The sequence below is a fragment of the Lucilia cuprina genome, chromosome 5 (assembly GCF_022045245.1).
Source record: "Lucilia cuprina isolate Lc7/37 chromosome 5, ASM2204524v1, whole genome shotgun sequence".
Lineage (NCBI taxonomy): Eukaryota > Metazoa > Arthropoda > Insecta > Diptera > Calliphoridae > Lucilia > Lucilia cuprina.
Genome location: NC_060953.1, coordinates 36334094 through 36353658, shown reverse-complemented (window position 1 = coordinate 36353658; position 19565 = coordinate 36334094). Strand labels below are relative to the sequence as shown.

The 19565-nt window shown below is 32.6% G+C and overlaps 1 protein-coding gene across 2 annotated transcripts in view; it reads right to left on the bottom strand.

The window, feature by feature from the left end:
* The window catches only part of LOC111675052 (ankyrin repeat domain-containing protein SOWAHC), a 140308-nt gene extending 123137 nt beyond the window's left edge, over positions 1-17171 (bottom strand). The window contains exons 1-2 of one of the 2 annotated variants that reach the window (XM_046951704.1): positions 16909-17171; positions 16055-16785 (exon numbers count right to left, since the gene is read on the bottom strand). In XM_046951704.1, the coding sequence (XP_046807660.1) occupies positions 16055-16785; positions 16909-17035 (858 nt within the window). In that variant the 5' untranslated portion in view covers positions 17036-17171. The remainder of the gene's footprint in view (positions 1-16054; positions 16786-16908) is intronic. The other variant, XM_046951703.1, reaches the window with a different exon arrangement.
* Positions 17172-19565: the final 2394 nt, after the last annotated feature.

The following is a 19565-nucleotide window of genomic DNA, read 5'->3' as shown; positions in this document are numbered from 1 at the left end:
CAGAGGTTGTCTCGGTTTTTTGCTCATATCTCCGTTATTTATGGACCGATTTTGCTGATTTTAAATAGCGTTCTTGCCGGTCGTATGTCTGATAGAATTATGGAAGATTCGGATCTCGCAGATATCTGTGGTCTTCTAAAAACTGATTTCAACAAACATACAGACAGACAGACAGACGGACATGGCTTAATCATCTCCGCTACCTATAAGGATCCAGAATATATATACTTTATAGGGTCGGAAAATTATATTATAGAAATTACAAACGGAATGACAAACTTATATATACCCTTCTCACGAAGGTGAAGGGTATAAAAACATAATAAGAGAGCGGTTGCAACTCTCTGCTGCGCTAAAGCTATACTATTGTGTGATTCATTTGGGTTACTTTTCTTTCTTCATTCTTAGTTTCTGGTTCATATATATGAAGACTCAGTCCCATTTTATTCTCTAGATTACAGGCATCCCTGAAAGTACCAAGTGCTGAAGAACACAAGTTCTTCAAATGTAATGCAATTTGCTGCAATATTAAGCTAAAATACATATGAGTATATCTTCCTAGTATCCGCTTTAGGTTTTTGCTTATTTAAGCAGAGAATTTATTTAACATTTTGAACGATCCGTTATTCAGAAAATTAAGTTCGATGATGTAGGGCACAAAACTATTCTTTCTGGATGTTGTTGCGGAAACATATGAACAATCCGAAAATTTGTATAATTTGTATTATTATATTATTTTTCAATAAAAATAATATAATAATACAAATTTTGATAATTTGATAGTGCTCGTGAATCGCCAATTTCTTCCTAATGATTTACAAGAGTTTACTGATCATATATGTCAAAAAGTGAGAGCAGTATGGCAGTTCGTTTGACAGTAAACCCTTTCGTATGTTAAATCTGGTTCGATCGGATGATTTAAATGAAAATATTACTGGCATTAGCCGTTTGGTTTAAGAAGATAGACATTTCGACATGTCATTCAGCCATCGAACAATATATTTATTGCAAACCATATTTAACCATCGCATAATTTTACGTACATATGACAGCTGTTAAGTGGTCATCTGATTACTCGATTGCACAGAAAGGCTGATGCGATTACAAGTTATGTACATTCCCACGACAATTGGATCTTCGCTCCCGAACGACCCGAGCTATACTCGGCCGAAGATTGTCAACCCAGCGACAGCTGTATGAACCGAAAGTTTTTTCCGCAGGAAAGAACTATCGGCCACAGTCGAGCTTTTACAACAACAACAAAAACAACAAGTTATGTATATACGACAGTTTAGTAAGAACATTGGCGAAATGACATGGCTCATTGCTATATCTTTCGTGGATGATCTTGGGTATTCTGTGATCTTTTAAGTAAGTTATCTCAACCTAAATTAGAAATGTTTATGAGAAATCCTTAAGAAGATCCATATTATGAAAAGGTCTTGCATCAACACGGTTATCGGGGTAGTTCGCTGAATGCGAACAGTAAAGTAGAGTCGAAGGGATGCCGTTTTGACAGGACAGATGACAGATGTAATATTGTATGGTATAAGGTCCAGCCTGTAGCCGTGAGAAATCATTTAGTTTAGAACCAGATATCTCGTCAAGGTTGAATATGAAGTGGATGCCAATAAAACTGTTTCTCTTCACAGAGATGATGAAAGACCGTTTTTCTTTTTTCTTATCTTTGCGACTGTGACAGTATTCAATGGAGAGGCGCCTACGCCGAATTGAATATCTGCCTAGTACCAAATGTCCCGTTATTACTGCAATCAATCCAATATATCCCGTCTATTTCAGGTTATAAGGATTTTTGTGGGTTTCTAACTTGACCGCTTTATATGTGTCTAAGTTATTCCATCTATTTTCAGTCTTTTGAAGATCCCGTTTTGGCATTTCCATAATATTCGCAGGGTCCCAAATTGACAACTCCTTTTTGCATTGTGTAACTAGTAAGGAAGAGGTAATGTATGAGTTTATAAAAACACTGTCGAAAAAATCCTATATTGCCACGAATATTGGGATCGTATAATACTCTACATGCTGGCATTATCACAAATACTTCAGATTGGAAAACAGACGATGATATATAATTATTACAACTTCTTTACAGGAAACACTAGAACCTATACCGCATATTCACTTGGTAGGTAATCCCTACACTATTCGCTCCTAGAAGGAAATCTGACTTTGATAAGATTTTCATAGTCGGAGTCTGGCAAGTACCCTAGACTATCTAGATGAGGTACTTCCATCAAGATAGTCTGAGCTATAAAAGAGTGTTTTATTCAATTGTATAGATGTTAAACCTGTGATGCAGTCTTTATTTCAAGGTTCTTTATGAGATCGCATCTTTTGAAATCTACTGTATACCAAGTCTGTTACACTCGATGATTACAGTTACAAATGAGGTAAAAGTAAATAGGTAATTCGATTTTTTAAATGATCCGGGTCTCGGTAGATAAATATAGCAGAACTCTATAGGATAAATACGACTTTTGAGTTAAAGATCGATACTTCAAGACAAATAATATGATTTCAGTCAGTTAGTAAACTGGTTTTGGATACGGTATTCTTCATCGATTCACGTTTTCCTTGATTTTTTTTTATATTTATATTGAAATACACATAAACTATTTGGGAATTATAACAAATTATGTTGTGAAAATAATTAGTACTATTGAAAATAAAAACTAAGTTAAGAGGATTCTATACATCTTTTTGACCATCTATACGATCTGATATGCGGCATATCATACTGTGTCCAGAAACTAATTCTTATCGAATTCCTATCAAAGACTAAGAGAGAAACTATACAAACAAGGTAATATTAATAATATGCGAGTAATACTTAAAATCGAAAGCCTGCTGTTGTGTTCCTAGGAGGCGGTAAAAAATTGTCTTTGATTTATAACTTAACTAACTTAAGCAACTTAATAGAAGTGTAGTGTACTTAAATATTCGTTTAATAACCAAATATTTGTTGTAATTACAATTAAAATACACTCTTTATTATTTGTTAAATTTTGTTATTGTTGCAAAATTATCACAACACAACCCATTAAAACACAAGCAATAATAGCAATAACAACAACAACAATATTTAAGAACTATTATATTTACACACGTATTACCAGTAGTGGTTGTTGTAGTTTGTTCTTGTTGTTGTCATTGTCGTTAATGTTGACATTGTTGTTGCTGCTATTTCTGTTGTTGATGTCGATATTATTATTATCCATAGTTGTTGTTACCGTTGTAGTAGTACCTAGTAGTAATTGTTGTTGTAGTTGTAGTTGTTGCTGCTATTATATGAATTGACAACAGCAAATTAATGTCGTACAAATTGGTTACATGACGCGAGGTGGCGGTCGGTTGGTTGTTTTTGGTTAGTTTGGGTTTGGTTTATTGGTCAATAATACAACAACACTAACAACAATATTATGCGACAAAAAACACCAACAACAACTAAAACTACACATACATTGTTTGTAACTAAAATATTGGCATAGATTTTGTATGTGTGACTCTTTTTTTATATAAAAAATAAATATTTAACTCTATCCTTAACACATACACACAAACAAACATTTATATACAAACTAGATACATTGCCATCAAGTAGAGGGGGGGATTTTACTCACATCCATAGATACTGGTAATGAGTTTTTTTATGTTGGTTTTGCTGATTTTGTTTTAGTTGTGTTTTGTTTTTTTTTTCTATTTTTGTGAAATTTGTATCTATCGCATGTTAGACATGACATGTACTTATGTGGTTGGTCAATGTTATTTGTGGACACATTAGACACAGACACAATTCAAATAAAATTTCAAATTTTATAAAATCTAAAAATAACGATTGAAAGTGCAAAATCACACAGACACACACACACTAAAATATATAAATACGAATAAAACGGGAAAAATATCTAGATTCATGGAGCTACATTTATTCATACATTTTAATGCTAATTAACATGGACTTTATGGTACAATGTAATGCTAATAAGTTAGAAAAATAAAACATTAAACTCAACATTTTACGGATGACAAGTTTATTTACGGTATGTACGCTACCTTAGGCTGTGAATGTTTTGAAGTTGTGATGTTTTTGGGTAAAAGTTTAATTTCGATAAAAATACATTTTCAGGATAATTTTGTTAAATGTGATAGAAATGATAGTGTGTGCATTGAATATTTAGAAGCATTTATTAGTTTAGTCATAACAAAAAATCAAAAGACTAAGATTGATATTAGGATCTTTCTTCTTAACTTTTTTCTCTCTTTCTTTCTTTCTCTCTCCCTGGCTCTTACTATCATTTACTACAGACAATTCAAAGGGATCCATAGGATCCAAGTAAAGCTTACTACCGGCAGTGAGCAGTCTGCATAACCTAACCTAGATAAATTTTAAAATTATATTTGATCTTTTTCACTCACTCATTCACTTCCAATCCCTCGTATTGACAAAGCCTGATATGATACAAGTATTCGTAGAAACTTAGGCCCTTTATAGCTTTTTCGTCAAGAATCTCGATCTGTGCAAACAGCTTTATTCTTTATAAGCTCAAATTTTAAATACTAAAATACTTTAGAAGACCATGTTGTACTTGAGTTTACAGACTGGTCCCTTTGCAGCACATTTATTAAGAACACATTTATTAATCAAGTTGACCTTAGACTGTCAAGTTGTTGCAGGCGAACAATTCAAAACATTCAGGTGCGTAGAATCGTAGTTTCCCAATGATTTCACTAACTTGATTATATCAAACCTAGCAGTGTGGAAATTCCAAGAAATTATCATTGCAGCTGCTTGCTTTATTCCTGCTAAACGAATATCTAGATGGCAATGCCCTGCAAAGGCAACCAGCCCAGCAAATAACCAAGATGATGTCCCCAGTAGCATGCCCGCCGACTTACGGTTAGGACAGCTGCACATCGACATAATCAGGTTGCTAATTCTCCTAATTATTGCATCAAAAACCTCGGAAGTCTGACATGTATAGCTACAATCACATAACGGGAAGAATTTTGAGTATACTCTTCTCCCCCAAAGTCAGGCTACTGTCGAGCAGCTGGTCCTGTAATTGTGTATTACAGGACAATAAGAAGAAATCGATAGAAGCCCTGAGTCGTTTGTTGAGTTTAGATCTAAGTGTTTAAAACCCATAGGGCTAAACAAGGAAATCAACAGGGCGGCTGGTAAATGTTTACCTTTTAAAGTTTCCGACATCTACATAAATGGTATATGTATGTATTTGTGTGGACGACTACACTATTAGGATGACGGTTAATGATGTGATGCCCTATACAATCTCGTATTATCTTGGAGAATTACTAAATTTCTTCACTGCGCGATATTTGAAGCTATTACCAGCGAATTGATTGGCAACAACTTTAACTTCATGTTTAAAAGAGATTAGTCCCAAATTCCGCTTCTAAAGTCTGTTCGCCTTCAGGATATTAAAACTGCAATCACTTCCAAAATGCGAAATATTAACAACGTCCTTAAAGCTCATCTGTTAGATCGATTAGATTAGGTTTAATCAATCAATCAGAATCGTAATTGTGTTAATTTAAAAACTTTATATGGAGAAATCGCTCCAAGTGACTTTCAGTTTCGTAAAAGTTAATTTTCGTTACGAAATGCGCTTTCGACTAGATTTAGATATGTGATAGCTGTACAGGGACTTACGAAATGTTCCGGGATACTATTTCTTCATAATAGAGGTACAATTTAAAAACCTTTCTAAAAACAACTATAACTCTCTTAGTAGGAACTTCCAAAACAATGACACAATTCGGCCCAGTTAAACGATGTCACTTACAGTCCTGTCATTTCAAAAACAAATAAATTCGGAAAATAGTCTGTATTTAACACATAATGACAGGAAATGGCACGCGTTATTTTCATGTTAAACACATTGACAATTTGTGGACTCATTTGATCACATTTAAATGCTTTTTTTGTGTAATTTTAACGAAAAATAAATCCAAAGTGAAAAAATAAAAACAAAACATGAAAAACGTGAGAATTTTCAAATTAGTTGTAAGTTCAATAAATACATAGTTGTTTGGAAAAATTAGTGTGTCACACATGCATACATACATCAATATATATACATATGTATATGAGTGGGTATAACAACAACTATTAAAGTATCAATGGATAGAAAATGCAACATTTTGTTCAATAGATTTTAACTAATAAAATCTGTTGCTGGTTTTTTGTTTTGTTTTTATAATCGCTTAAGTCCTTTTGTCGGCATTTTATTTTCTTGTTGTTTTTGTTGTTGCATTTATTGTTGTAATTGTATAGATCAGTGGATAAATACCAATCTATAACATGTTCATTGTAGTATTAGCAGTGGATGTCGTTGTTGTTGTTGTTTTTGGCAATTTTAACAATTTGACATACAGTTGACAAGTTGACTTTGACACATATGAACATTTTATGCCCCTTTTTAATATGAGACTTACATGAATGCATTATGTGTTTTCCTCTTTTAGTGAAAGAGATAACAAGAGAAAGAGAGAGTAACAAAAAAGGAAAATACAATTCATAAATAGAAATGTATGAAAGTTTCTACTTAATATGTAGAGGAGTGAAAGCAGGAGTTTAAAGTAGTTGTTTTTATACCCACCATCAAACACATAAAAACTTTCGCCTAGACCCAGAAAGGTGTACATATATTCTGGGTCATTATTAGATTCTGAGACGATTTAGCCATGTCCGTCCGTCTGTCTGTTGAAATCACAATAGAGACCACACAGAAAGAGCTAGACAGTTAAAATTTTGCATAAATATTCTCTATTGATGAGGTTTGTTTGCAAAATCGGTTCACGTTTTTGCATAATCGCCAAACAGTTGGGTCTTCGAAAAAAAGTTTCAACAGTCATTACTAGTTTAAAAATACCAGTCCTTCAGAAAATGTCATTAAGACTCATTACCGGCTCAGAAATGCGAGTACAGTGATGAAATTCGATTATGCCGAAGATTTTTGTGAGCCAAAATCTTTCTACTAACTTTTGTGAGCATCGTTACATAAGTCGCCTACAGAAAATTACTTTAACACTTATTACTGGTTCTGAAATTAGAGTACAGCGGTAAAACTCGACATGACCACTGGGTAGACTTGCGACCACTGAAGACAAGTAGCATGATACTACTTATAGAGGCGGAGTAGGACCAGAAGAATCAAATGAAAGGGGTTTTCGAAAACGCCAACATTTGTAATTTAGGTCTGAGTTGAGGAATAACTCTCGCATCATCGTTTTTATTTCTTAAGGACGGTCAGGCTTGTGCTTGTTGCTGGGCTTTCGACAGATTTACTTCTCATCCCGCAATAATTCGTACAACTGTTCTAAGTTATGCGTTGTCTTCATTAAATGCATGCTTTCGTTTTACCTCAGAGTGATGTTATGTTTTTAACTGGTGGAGACCATAAAATTCTTACGATATAGCCTGGTGGAGACCATTTAAACTCAAATATATACGGGTGGAGACCATTAAAACTCTGAAAATTATTTCTGGTGGAGAGCAACAATACTTTTGGTGAAATTAAGTATGGATGCTCCAACTTCCTATATGAAGGTATAGGTCGTTTGGTGGGATTTTCTCTGGACAAACGTGTGATAATCTGTCAATATGAGTGCTTAATGCATCATCAACCTAATGAAAGGCCGAAAAAGACGCCAACAAACGCATCTGATAAATCCAAAATGTCATGAGTCCTATCATCCCCATCCTCCAATGATTCGCTTAGGTAGATCTTAATCAAACAACCACATCACCATGCGATGCATTTTTTAGTAAAAAATTGGGTTTTAAAGTAGATTGTCAAAGAAGGTTCATGCTTAAATTCAAAAACTTTATAGAGAGAGAGTGCATTGGAAATTTTTTTTTCAGTTTTGAGAAAGTTTAAGAAATAAACTTTCTTTCAATCTCTCATTTGAATGTTTTTTATACATCACGAAAGATGCTACAGTTCATTCGTTCGATCTCTTATTGGTATCTTTCAATAAGAAAGATCCCATTTCAGAAAGAAATAACTATTAAAAACAATAAGTTCATTTGGCTTTTCTCAAACTATTAAATGCAACCTTTAAATCTCTGTCTCTTAGACATTGTAACACTTTAATGTTCTTGATTTGTGATTTATTTCCTATTTATTATACTACGTCTTTAAATATTTGTTCAGCAAAAATCTATACCGATATTGGTCTTTCTATTTTGTGTGATAGATTTGTGTCTGTTTTATTACATGTATCTTTTAGTTTGCTGTTGCTTTAGTTGTTGTTCATGTTGCTATTATTTGTTTCAAATTTGATTGACAGCTCTGAGTGTTTGACAATTCACAACATTAGATAATGGGCAAACACAGATAGACAGACAGACGGACGGATGGACGGATAGACCAACAAAAACAAACATGATGAACAACAATTTACACTTTTGATGCATTTTCATTTATACCGCTACCATTCTTCATATTTCCGTTGTTTTGTGTTTGTGTGTGTGTAATTTACATTATAACACTGATCTGAAACGATTTTCTCGTAACGCTTGACAAATTTTCTGAAACATGTTCTACTTTTAATACATTCAAATACTTTTGATTTTCATTTTTTATTTTTGTCAACAGATGACAAATATTAAAGTGAGTGATATGATAAGAACAATAGTAATTATGCCACTATGTTTTTAAATTATAAATATCTGCATTTATTTCGGAGGTATCGTGATGTGTTTTTCATGTTGCAACTGTGGTTATAAGTTTTTAGTAATAAAGACAAAAAAGGAACGTGTTACATTGCAGCAAGATAAATTAGGCCTGTATATAGTTTAGAAGGTCAATAGTTAATGTAATAAATTGTAAATTTCCCAAGCGAAATTTGTTTCGAAAAAAACTGGGCAATAAAACCGGCATAAATGGTTAAAGGTTTCAAAAAAACAAAGAACCCTCATCTTAACAGAAATAATGTCTTTTATACCTTATTTAGGTTAAATGTAAGTTAAGACAAAAGTAGCCGAGTTGTGCTAACTTTAACACTTTAAGAAACTTGCAAAGAATCCACTCCAACTGTATTCACTACTAGATTTCACTACTCTGCTGGAAACAAAAAAAAACGAAAAACCAACAAAATATAATTGCCACATTTAACAACCAACATAACCAACAAAAAGGAAAAAGTTTTGTTTGTTTAATTTAAAGAAAAGAAACCTCCTCTGTATATTGACACAACTATGATTCCATTCATTCATTCATTTCTGTTAAGAATACCTAATAAAACATAAATGTGTGGGAGATTTTCCAATTATATATTTATTTTCCTAATCTTAACTACGTCTGTATGTGTCATTTACCGTTGATTTGTAGATGTTTTAAAATGCAAAATAGTTTTCTTCTTTTTTTTGTCCATGTCTCCATCTCCTTACTGTTGGCATTTGTTCAGTAAATCATAAACATCATTGCAGTTTTTTTTATATCATTTCCCCATGCAAGAAGACAATGACAAGAAAGTAATTATAAGTCAGAAATAGTGGCTAAAATCGTAAAATAAAAGAAAAGTGCCAAGAGCAAAAAAGTACTTTAAAAACATGTTGATTAATTAGCGAAAATACTTGGAATTTATTTGTGAAGTAATTTAAAGTTTTTTATTTGTTTCTTGTTTTTTCTTTCTATTTTTTCAAATAGAGGTCTCATAAATTAGTGAAAATGTTTTTGTTGAAGGAAAAAAACAAAGAGTTTTTCTTAAAAGTTTAATAATTTCTCTTATACATGAATGGGAACCATGATTGGACAAAGACTCTTTTGATGCAAAGATAGAGTAAAAAAGGATATTTCAAAGCTCATAGTAGAAATCCAATCATTTAAACGAGGAAAAAGTGATTGGGGAGATAAGCAAAGTTCGTGGGAGAAGCTATTAGCATTGTTATCCTACTCAAGTACATGAAAATGGTGCCTTAACTAAAGTGATTATTGGATCAATCGGTGCTTAATTCTCTTGATTTATGTATATATTAACAACCTTTTTCTTATACATGAATGGGAACCGTGATTGTACAAAGACTCCTTTCATACAAAATGGAATAAACAAACATCATATTAGAAATTCTGATGATTCTTGGGGTAAATATTAATTAAAACTCCCTATAAAGCATTCAAACGAGGAAAAAAGCGATTAGGGAGAAAAACAAATTTCGTAGCAGGATCGTCTGCCTTTACAAGTATATGAAAATGGTGCCTAAACTAAAACTATTATTTCACCAATCGGTGCTTACTTCTCTCAATTTATATGTCAAACTTTCAAACTTATATACTCTTTTTGAAATGACATCAACACTTGTCATTGATATTCGTTTTATCATAGACCAAACGTAAACCAAAACATGAATGATTGGATTTATTATGACCTAAAAACAAGGAGTAGCGAACATAAATGACGAACTTAGTGACGAAAGGATAGTAGGGGTGGACACTACGGCTTTCAGGGACCAGAATAGTGTGGAGGGTGGTACTGAGTACTGAGAATAGTGTGGAGTACTGACACTGACTGACGTTCATGCTAGGATCTTGAAGTATGAAGAACAAATCTTTGCGGAATGTAATGTGGACGACCTTCAAGACCTTCAAAACAGAGTCATTCTCTCTTACTGATGAGTCCAAGGAGGACCAAAGTAGCCTCTCGGAAGAACAGCACAAGGAAATCTTAGCCTTTCTGGCTAAGATGGAGCAATGAGATCCGGCGTCGTTCTCATCAAAGGAGAAGTACCTCATCAAGAAGCACAAGCATGACGTAGCTAGATTTGAAAGAATCTACGGTTCTGTTAGTGTTGTCTTGGGGTTGCCTTCTAAGGAACAGCAAGCAGGTGATGGTGTTGGCTAGGTAAGCACTCATAAGAGTATGGGGCATTCAACATCGGCAGCTTGTTTTGACAAAATTTAGAAGGAGGATGGCGTATGAGCTGAAGGAAAGGGAAACCTCCGACTGCTTCTCTTAAGGGTCCTCAAAAGGGGGCCATTAGGAGAATCGGATTTGGAGATGGCCAGCTAAAGAGATCCAACAATTCTTCGTCGCTGGGGACGACTAGTACAAAACCGGCTAGCATCACTAATGAGCCTCGACAGGAGACAAGAGTTGGATCTGAGTATGATGAGGTGAAGAAGTCTTCGAACCTGGATGGAAACATTCGAGCAGCGGTTATAGAACAGTGTGATCCATATGGAAGGAACAGTTTCAAGCTGTTGAAGTTGGTCGAGGGCAGGTTACTGGACGAGATCGCTGCATACAGTGGTAATAAAGATGAAGTACCTTTCAAGGGTGCAAACTGGGCTACTGGACAGGTGACGAAGCTTTGAGGGAAGTGGTAGTGTATGAGTTTAAGGGAAGAAGTGCCGCTTCACGCTTGACAAATATGCTTATGTTGTCACGAATGTTGAGATCGTATTTCAGCCTGGAAAACACGACAGTTGTTAGAAAGACGATGAGCTTCTACACCGAACCAATACCGCAGTTTATATTAAATAAATTTTGTAAAATTATAAATTTCTTATTTCAAAATAACTTGCAACAATGTATTTATACTTCTTGCCATAACAGCAATCTCGCGTTAGTTGACAAAATTTTATAATTTATACCTTTTTCTCTATTATAATTTAAACAAAATGTTTAAAAGTGTTAAACTCTGAACTACTTATCAAATTGACATCATGTAATTGCGCCAATTGTGTAACAAACAAATTAAAGTTCCGAAAAAAACACAAATTGTGTACTTTTTTCCATACAAACTTATTAACAAAATTTAACAACAACACCAGCCAACCGACTACAACATGTTTAACTACAACCTAAACATTGAAACTAACATATGAAATGAATAACAACAACATCCACAATTACAACAAAGTGAAAAAAATATAATATAATAGTAGACAAACTACACGTACATCATGTAAAACAGCTAAAAAACACAAATTAACAATTTACAACAAACAGGAATACAAACATCAACAACAACAACAACAGCTGAAACAGCAACAACCATAGTAGTAATCAGCCCAATAATAAAAATAGAGAGACTGGGCCAAACACAACAACAAAACAAACAAAAAATGGCACAAAATGTTAAAAGTGCGAAAATAATGTACTTAACATAACATTACAACAATGTAAATGTTGTATATTTATTTTGTTTGTTTTTTTATATTTTTGCTGGCTGATACTCAAGGCTGCTGCAGTAACTCATGTTGGCATATTGGTGGGACCACCACCACCGAAATTAAATAAAACAAATAATTTTTTTTATTTGAAAAAAAAACGACACAAATTTCTACTTCTAGACATTTAAATAGAGTACGTGAATCAACCAAGCAAATAAGTTTTTCCTTAGTTTTGTTAACATCCAACCACTCAACCAGCCAAACAACCAACCAACCATCCAGGAAAATAAAACTACTTACTCTTCTCTTAGATGCTCTGGCAAGCAAGGCAAGTAAGTGACTGTATAACAAGTGATTAGATGTATATTATTTTTTTTTTGTTTTACCATATTGTTGCTGTAAATAAACAACTAATACAACAACATTTTAAACATTACAATAAACAACTTTGACAACAACAATAATAAAAACAACAATAGTTAAAATAATAATAATGGTAAAAAAAGAAAGATTAACAACAAAACTACTTAGCATTAATGTACATACAACAATGTTGTATGTATTTTGTTTGATGCGGTATCTCTATACTTTTTCTCATTGAATTAGGCCAAGCTCCGAAAAGAGAAACAAATCTTTTGGTAAAAAAACATACGTTTAATTTCAAGCTCATACATTAAACTTTGTACCATCATCATGATGGCAATATTGCCATCAACATCATCAATGTGTTGTTTCATTATCATGTAAATATTTTATGGTCTACAAACTTCTTTCCCCTCTATTAGCATTTCAATAAAATAGTTCCGAAATTATACTCGTGTTTTATACACTTAACGATAAAAATAGTTCGGAAATCAATTTTCTGTTTAATATCTCTTTAATAAGAGTGTGGCTTACAGTATGGGCTATAGCTTCAACTAAAGTTAAGATAAAAGTTCGGTCAATAGTTATGACTATGGAACGGGATATATATCTTAAACTATAGTCTAGTTTAATGAGGACTGTTAATTATTCTACCTTATAGCCAGGTCTATAGAGAATTCTATAGTTGTTTCTTGGACCATAGCCAGGAATATATGTACACTTGGCTATAATGTGGATTTTTTACAAGATTATAGCATGGAATATGCAATAGTTCTTATTAGTCTAAATTAGGGTTCTATAGTTGAAACGAAAAGACGACTTTCCGTCCTTTCGACCTTTTTTTCGACTATTTTCGACTTTTTCCGACTTTTTTACTATTTTCGACTTTTTCGACTTTTTCCAACTTTTTCGACTTTTTCCGACTATTAGACTTTTTGACTTTTATTTCCAAAGTCTACTTTTTCACAGACGATAGTCTAGTTGTCGACTTTTTTCGACAAAAAGTCGATTGTTCGATTATTCGAAAGTCGATTTATAGAACCCTATAAATCGACTATACTATAGAATATACTATATTTTGGACTATAGTCAGGACTATAGAATATAGACTAGCCTATAATCTGGAATAAATACTGGACTATAGTCTGTAGAATCTGCTAGTCTGGAATATAGTCTACACTATAGTCAGAACAATAGACTGAGCAATAGTTTGACCTATTAGCGGGACTATAGTCTTGGCTATATACTAGACAATAGAGAAGACTATAGTCTATACTATAGACTATTGTCTGATCTCTATACAGCACTATAGTATTTACAATAGAATGAACTACTGCCTGGACAATAGACGAAACTAAAGTTTGCACAGTATGCTAGAATAAGCCGGCCTATAGTTAACACTATAGCCAGGGATATATACTAGACAATAGTCTGGTCGATTGCTTGGACTACAGACCAAAATAAAGTTTGTACTATATGCTAGAATAATCCGGTGTCTGGACTATAGATTAAACTGTAGTCTGTATTATATACTACAGAAGTCTGCGGAATTAACTATATCGTAGTCTGAACTATAAATAAGTCTATAATCTAGAATAAATATTGCAGTACAGATTGTACTATAATTTTGATTATAGACAAGACTATATTTTGGAATATAGACTGGTCTGTACTATACTGCAGACTGTATTATTTATATATTAATTCCAAATAGAATTTATTCTTTCCATGCTTTGACTATAGTAAAAGGTTGTAATCTGTAATATAGAATGGGCTTTACTCTAACCTCTAGACGTGACTATAAGCTTTACTGTAAACTACAAAAAAGTCTGATGTATAGACTAGGCTATAATCTAAACTATAAACTCGACTAAAGAATGGACAACATTCCGGACTTTAGATTGAACTTTAAGCCATATAATCTGGACTACATTGTAAACTATACTTTTTCTCTAAGTGTATAAAGCAAAAATACAGAAAAAAAACTACCTATTAAAATAAAACATTATTATATTTATGCTCATAGTAAGACATTCAATGCACTTGTAAATTAGTGTTCTTTACAAATCCATACATAAATACTTGCATTTGGCAGAAAATACATAAAGATCTAGAAAACTGAAGTATATCAGTAAGTACATTCGACCAATGTGTATTTATGTTAAAGTGTATGTAAGAACATTATTTTTATTGTCTGCTAATAAAATAAATGGATTTATTTAATACACTCACGTTTCGACTACAAACAAATGAAAACACAAACATAATAAATGGTGACAATTTCCACCAAAAATAAAAAGAAGAAAAACTGCTGGTTTTTCTTCTATGCAAAACAAAAGAAAAAAAAACTAGAAACCTATAATGGATGAGAAGAAGTTTTTCTGAAGAAGAGGGCAACAGTTGAAAGATGAAAATGTGTGGTAATAATAAAAGCTAAACAATTTTAAATTGTTACGTGACATCAAGTGACAGTTTACAAGTACTCATAGTTAAATCAGTTGAAAACTAAAAAGACACAAGAACCACAACTAAAGTAACTAAACAGACGAAGACTAACAGTCAACATTATGAAGAAAGATATATGACCAAAAATAAAATTGTCTTAAGGCTTTAGACCAGCAGCATTTTTCGTTGGTATTTTTTAAATGGGAAGACTTTAAAGCTTTATATTTTGTTGTTTATATAAATGCAGGTGATTTTTGTTAAAAAAAAACTTAGTTTAAAAATTTTATTTTCTTGCAAACAAATTAAGATTTTGTTTAAATTAAAGAATAACAGACAAAACTATGGATACTAAACTATAGACTAGTTTGTAGTCTTCTCCATAGTGAAGCCTGTTTATTTTCTAGGCGATAGTCCAGTCTAGTATATAGTTCTGTATATAGTCTTAAGTCTTCTGTCAGTAGTCTATACTATATATGTACTATAGACTAGACTAGAATGTATACTAGAATATAGAATATAGTCTATAGATTAGACTAAAATCTAAACTACAAATTATACTTTTGATTAAACTAAAGTCTTGTCCTGACTGTAGACAAGACTGTAGAGCAATCTATAGTCTAATCTATAGTATAGTAGACAAGACTATACTATAGACTATACTGTAATCCAGACTATAGACTAGAATATACACTGGACTATAGAGTAGGCTATAGACTAGTCTCTTGACAAGGTTACATACTAAACTATAGATTAGACTAGACTATAACCTATACTAGAATATAGACTATACTATTGCCTAGACTAGAAAATAGACTAGACTATAGACTTTAGATTGAACTGTCGGCAAGACTATTGAATAAACTATAAACTAGACTATAGACTACAATATAGAATGGACTATAGACTACACTCTTGACTAGACCACATGCTAAATTATATATTAGACTATAGACTAGGTTATCAACGTAAATTAATAAGTTTTTGATTACTGCATGAATTTTGTTTCTTCCAATTTATTTATCTTTCTATATTTCCACTGATAAAATCAACCCCTCCACCTCTCTTCTTACCAAAATATCACTTACCTTTTCCGGTTTCTTTTTCGAAGGTGGTGAAATAATTTTCGCCTCTTCCTCTGATGCCATTCGATTAAATTTACGCGTGGCCTCCTTAACACTTATAGGATTTTCAGTGTCCACATCGGGACCCGATGATTTCTCACCACTACCATCAGTTGAGGTGGCCGAAGAACCGGATGAAAATGAAAAACGAGGAATATTTTCCTTATTACCTCCGGACTCATCAACAGAATTAGCTCTTGAAACACTTTTTTCACGATTGGCTTTTTCTTCCAATTCCTTACGTTTATTATCCTCTCCCTGGGGTGTAGGGGTAGGAGGTTCATTTTCAGAAGATTGACGTTCAAGACGTTTAGGGTCAATACGTGACATGGCCGTAGTAAACTCATTAACACAATCACGATAGTTTTCAACGTTTTCCGTATGAACAGCAACACCAGTGGCAACTGGTGTTTGAGAAACTTTAGTCAGAGGAGAAGAAACCTCTGGTGGAGGTTTATACGGTGGTGGCTGACGGTAAGGAGAACTAGCCACCGCATCAGAAGTTAAAGAAACTCCTCCGGGACTACTGGGCACTGAATCAGAATCACCAGCCTGTGAAACAGCACGTTGCACTACATCCTCAGACGGACATTCATTTAAATATTTCTTACGCAAAATTAAATATTTTTGATTGTTTTCATTTTTAATGGTGGCCAATATATTCACATAAGTTTTAAATTCTTTTCGAGCTTCATCTGGAATAGTAGAAAAAATTCCATTAATATTTAATTTCTTTGCCTTATCATTTATTTTTAAAGCAACAAGTATTTTTTGTTTATATTGTACATGAAAAACAAGAACAACACATTGTGACTCACTTTGTGTCTCGGGATGTGTGAGGAAACGTTTAAAATGCTTCACTAAGGCATGATTTGTTACTTTACAACCATTGTCCAGCATGTATTTACGTATTTCACTTAATGATAATTCTTTTGGTCCCTCCATTTTTGTAATATATTATTAATTATCTATTATAATTATAGCACAAATAATTTCACAAACAAAAAACACAGAATTTCACAAAATTTATAAACAAATTTGTTTTTTTTCTTCACTTTGAAACAACAACACTAAACTAAACAAACAAAACAGCTGAGCGAACTGTCAAATAGCACGAGAACGAACGAGTGTATGAACAAAAGTAACGAGTAGACAAGAAAATGTTGAATAAACGAAAAGAGCAAACAGCAAGGTGTGCTGTTTTGTAAGAAAGTGGATGTACAGGCAAAATTTTAAGTTGAAATGAATGTTTTAAAGGGTTTTATATGAAAAACATTGTTTTTATTGAAAATAAAACGATTTATTTGGTTTTTAAATTTATATTTTTGTTGTAAAATTCATTATTGAATGAATAATTATGATGTTATATATTTATATTTAATTAAACTATTAACTATAATAAAAGTTGTGAGTTAAAATCAAGAAGTACTTTTTAAAATAAAGTTAAAAGGGCCTCGATTTAGATAAGTAGTAGGCTTCTATAGTTGAAACGAAAAGTCGACTTTTCGACTTTTTGCATTTAGTTCAAAGTCGATTTTTCGACTTTTCTCATTTAATTAAAAGTCGACTTTTAGACTTTTAGTATTTTATAAATAGTCGACTTTTCGACTTTCCGACTTTTCGACTATTTTCGACTTTACGACTTTTTCCGATTTTCGACTATTTTCGACTTTTTCCGACTATTTTCGACTTTTTCCGACTTTTCGATTTTTTTGACTTTTTGAATATTTTCGACTTGTTTCGATTTTTTTCCGACTATTTTTTGACTTTTTTCGAGTTTTGGACTTTTTCCGACTTTTCGACTTTTTTTGACTCTTTCCGACTTTTCGACTTTTATTTACAAAGTCGACTCTTCGACTTTTTAAATAGATGATAGTCGAGTTATCGACTTTTTTGGAACAAAATAGTCGACTTCGACTTTTCGACTTTTTCAACAAAAAATCGTTTGTTCGATTATTCGAAAGTCGATTTATAGGACCCTAATAAGAAAATATTAACAAAAACTGACTCGATATAAATTAAGAATTTATTTATTTGTAAAAACTAACACAATTGAAATGATTTAGTTTAAATATTTAGTAAAATAACTGACTGTATTTTAATTAAAAATGTAGTAAATAAAATTGAAAAAGATTTCAAATTCATGATGCCGAATAAGAACCTATATATAAATGTGTGTTAGTTTGTAACCAGGAAAAACTTAGAGGTATAATTTGAGAGATGTGTAACATGTATCTGGAAAACTATTGCAGTTAGAATCTTCATATAAAACACTTTCCGCTGAAATAGCTGAGATATCAGGAAGCTATTTAGAGTCGACTTAAACATCCTCATGTAGGTGTATTTTCAACATTTTTGTTCCTCCTCACTATAGTAGTGTAAATACAATGAATTTAAAAAAAATCATGAGTTTTCAAGATTTAGGTGAAAATATCTCGAAAAAAGTAATGATATGTCAGCTGTTAGGTCTTTATTATACCCTACACCACTATAGTGGGGAGGGTATTATACGTTTGTGCTGATGTTTGTAACATACAAAAATATTGGTCCAATACCCACCTTAAAGTATACCGATCGATTCAGAATCATTTTTTGAGTCGATTAAGACATGTCCGTCCGTCCGTCTGTTCGTCTGTTCGTCTGTCCGGCTGGCTGGCTGTCCATGTAAACCTTGTGCGCAAGGTACAGGCCGCAATTTTCAAGATAATTTGATGAAATTTGGACCAAGCATGTTTGGCACAAGGACGAAGCCTGTTGAAAATGGTTGAAATCGGTCATTATTTCACCTAGCCCCCATACAACCGTACCTCCCGATTTGAACTTTTTATGCTATAATTACGTCAAATATTCTGCTATCTCTCTAAAAATTGGCACAAATAAGTTTTATATAAGTATAAATGATACTGCAGATTTTCGTAAGGATCGGCCTATACAAACCCCCCTTCAAAAAATGACTTAAACGTCTAAAATTGACTTGTAACCATTTGTATCGCAATGAAACTCAACAAAACTAACTGTTATTTAGAAATATATCCTTTTCCCAAATTTACCGAGGATCGGCCCATATTTGACCTATATAAAGCCTCATTTAGAAATTTTAGTTTTTTATCAATAAATGGCTTAAATATTTTGGAATTATGGTAATATTAAACATAAAAGTTTCTTTACAAAAAATACAAATTTTATAAAAGTAAAAATTTTAAAAATATACTCATGGTGTAGGGTATCATATGGTCGGCCATGTCCGACTATACTTTCCTACTTGTTTTAAAGTTAATTTAAAAATAAAGTGGGAGTGACACGGTTATAACGTCCCAAACATTTTTTTCCAAATTTCAGAACACGATATCTCAAATTTCAAATGTCATGTAGAAAATCTGATTCGTCAGAATTAATTTCTTTACAATAAACTCATTTTTGTCACAATTTTAATATTTTTTATTTCCGTTCTATTCACACCTTGAAATAAAAAAAA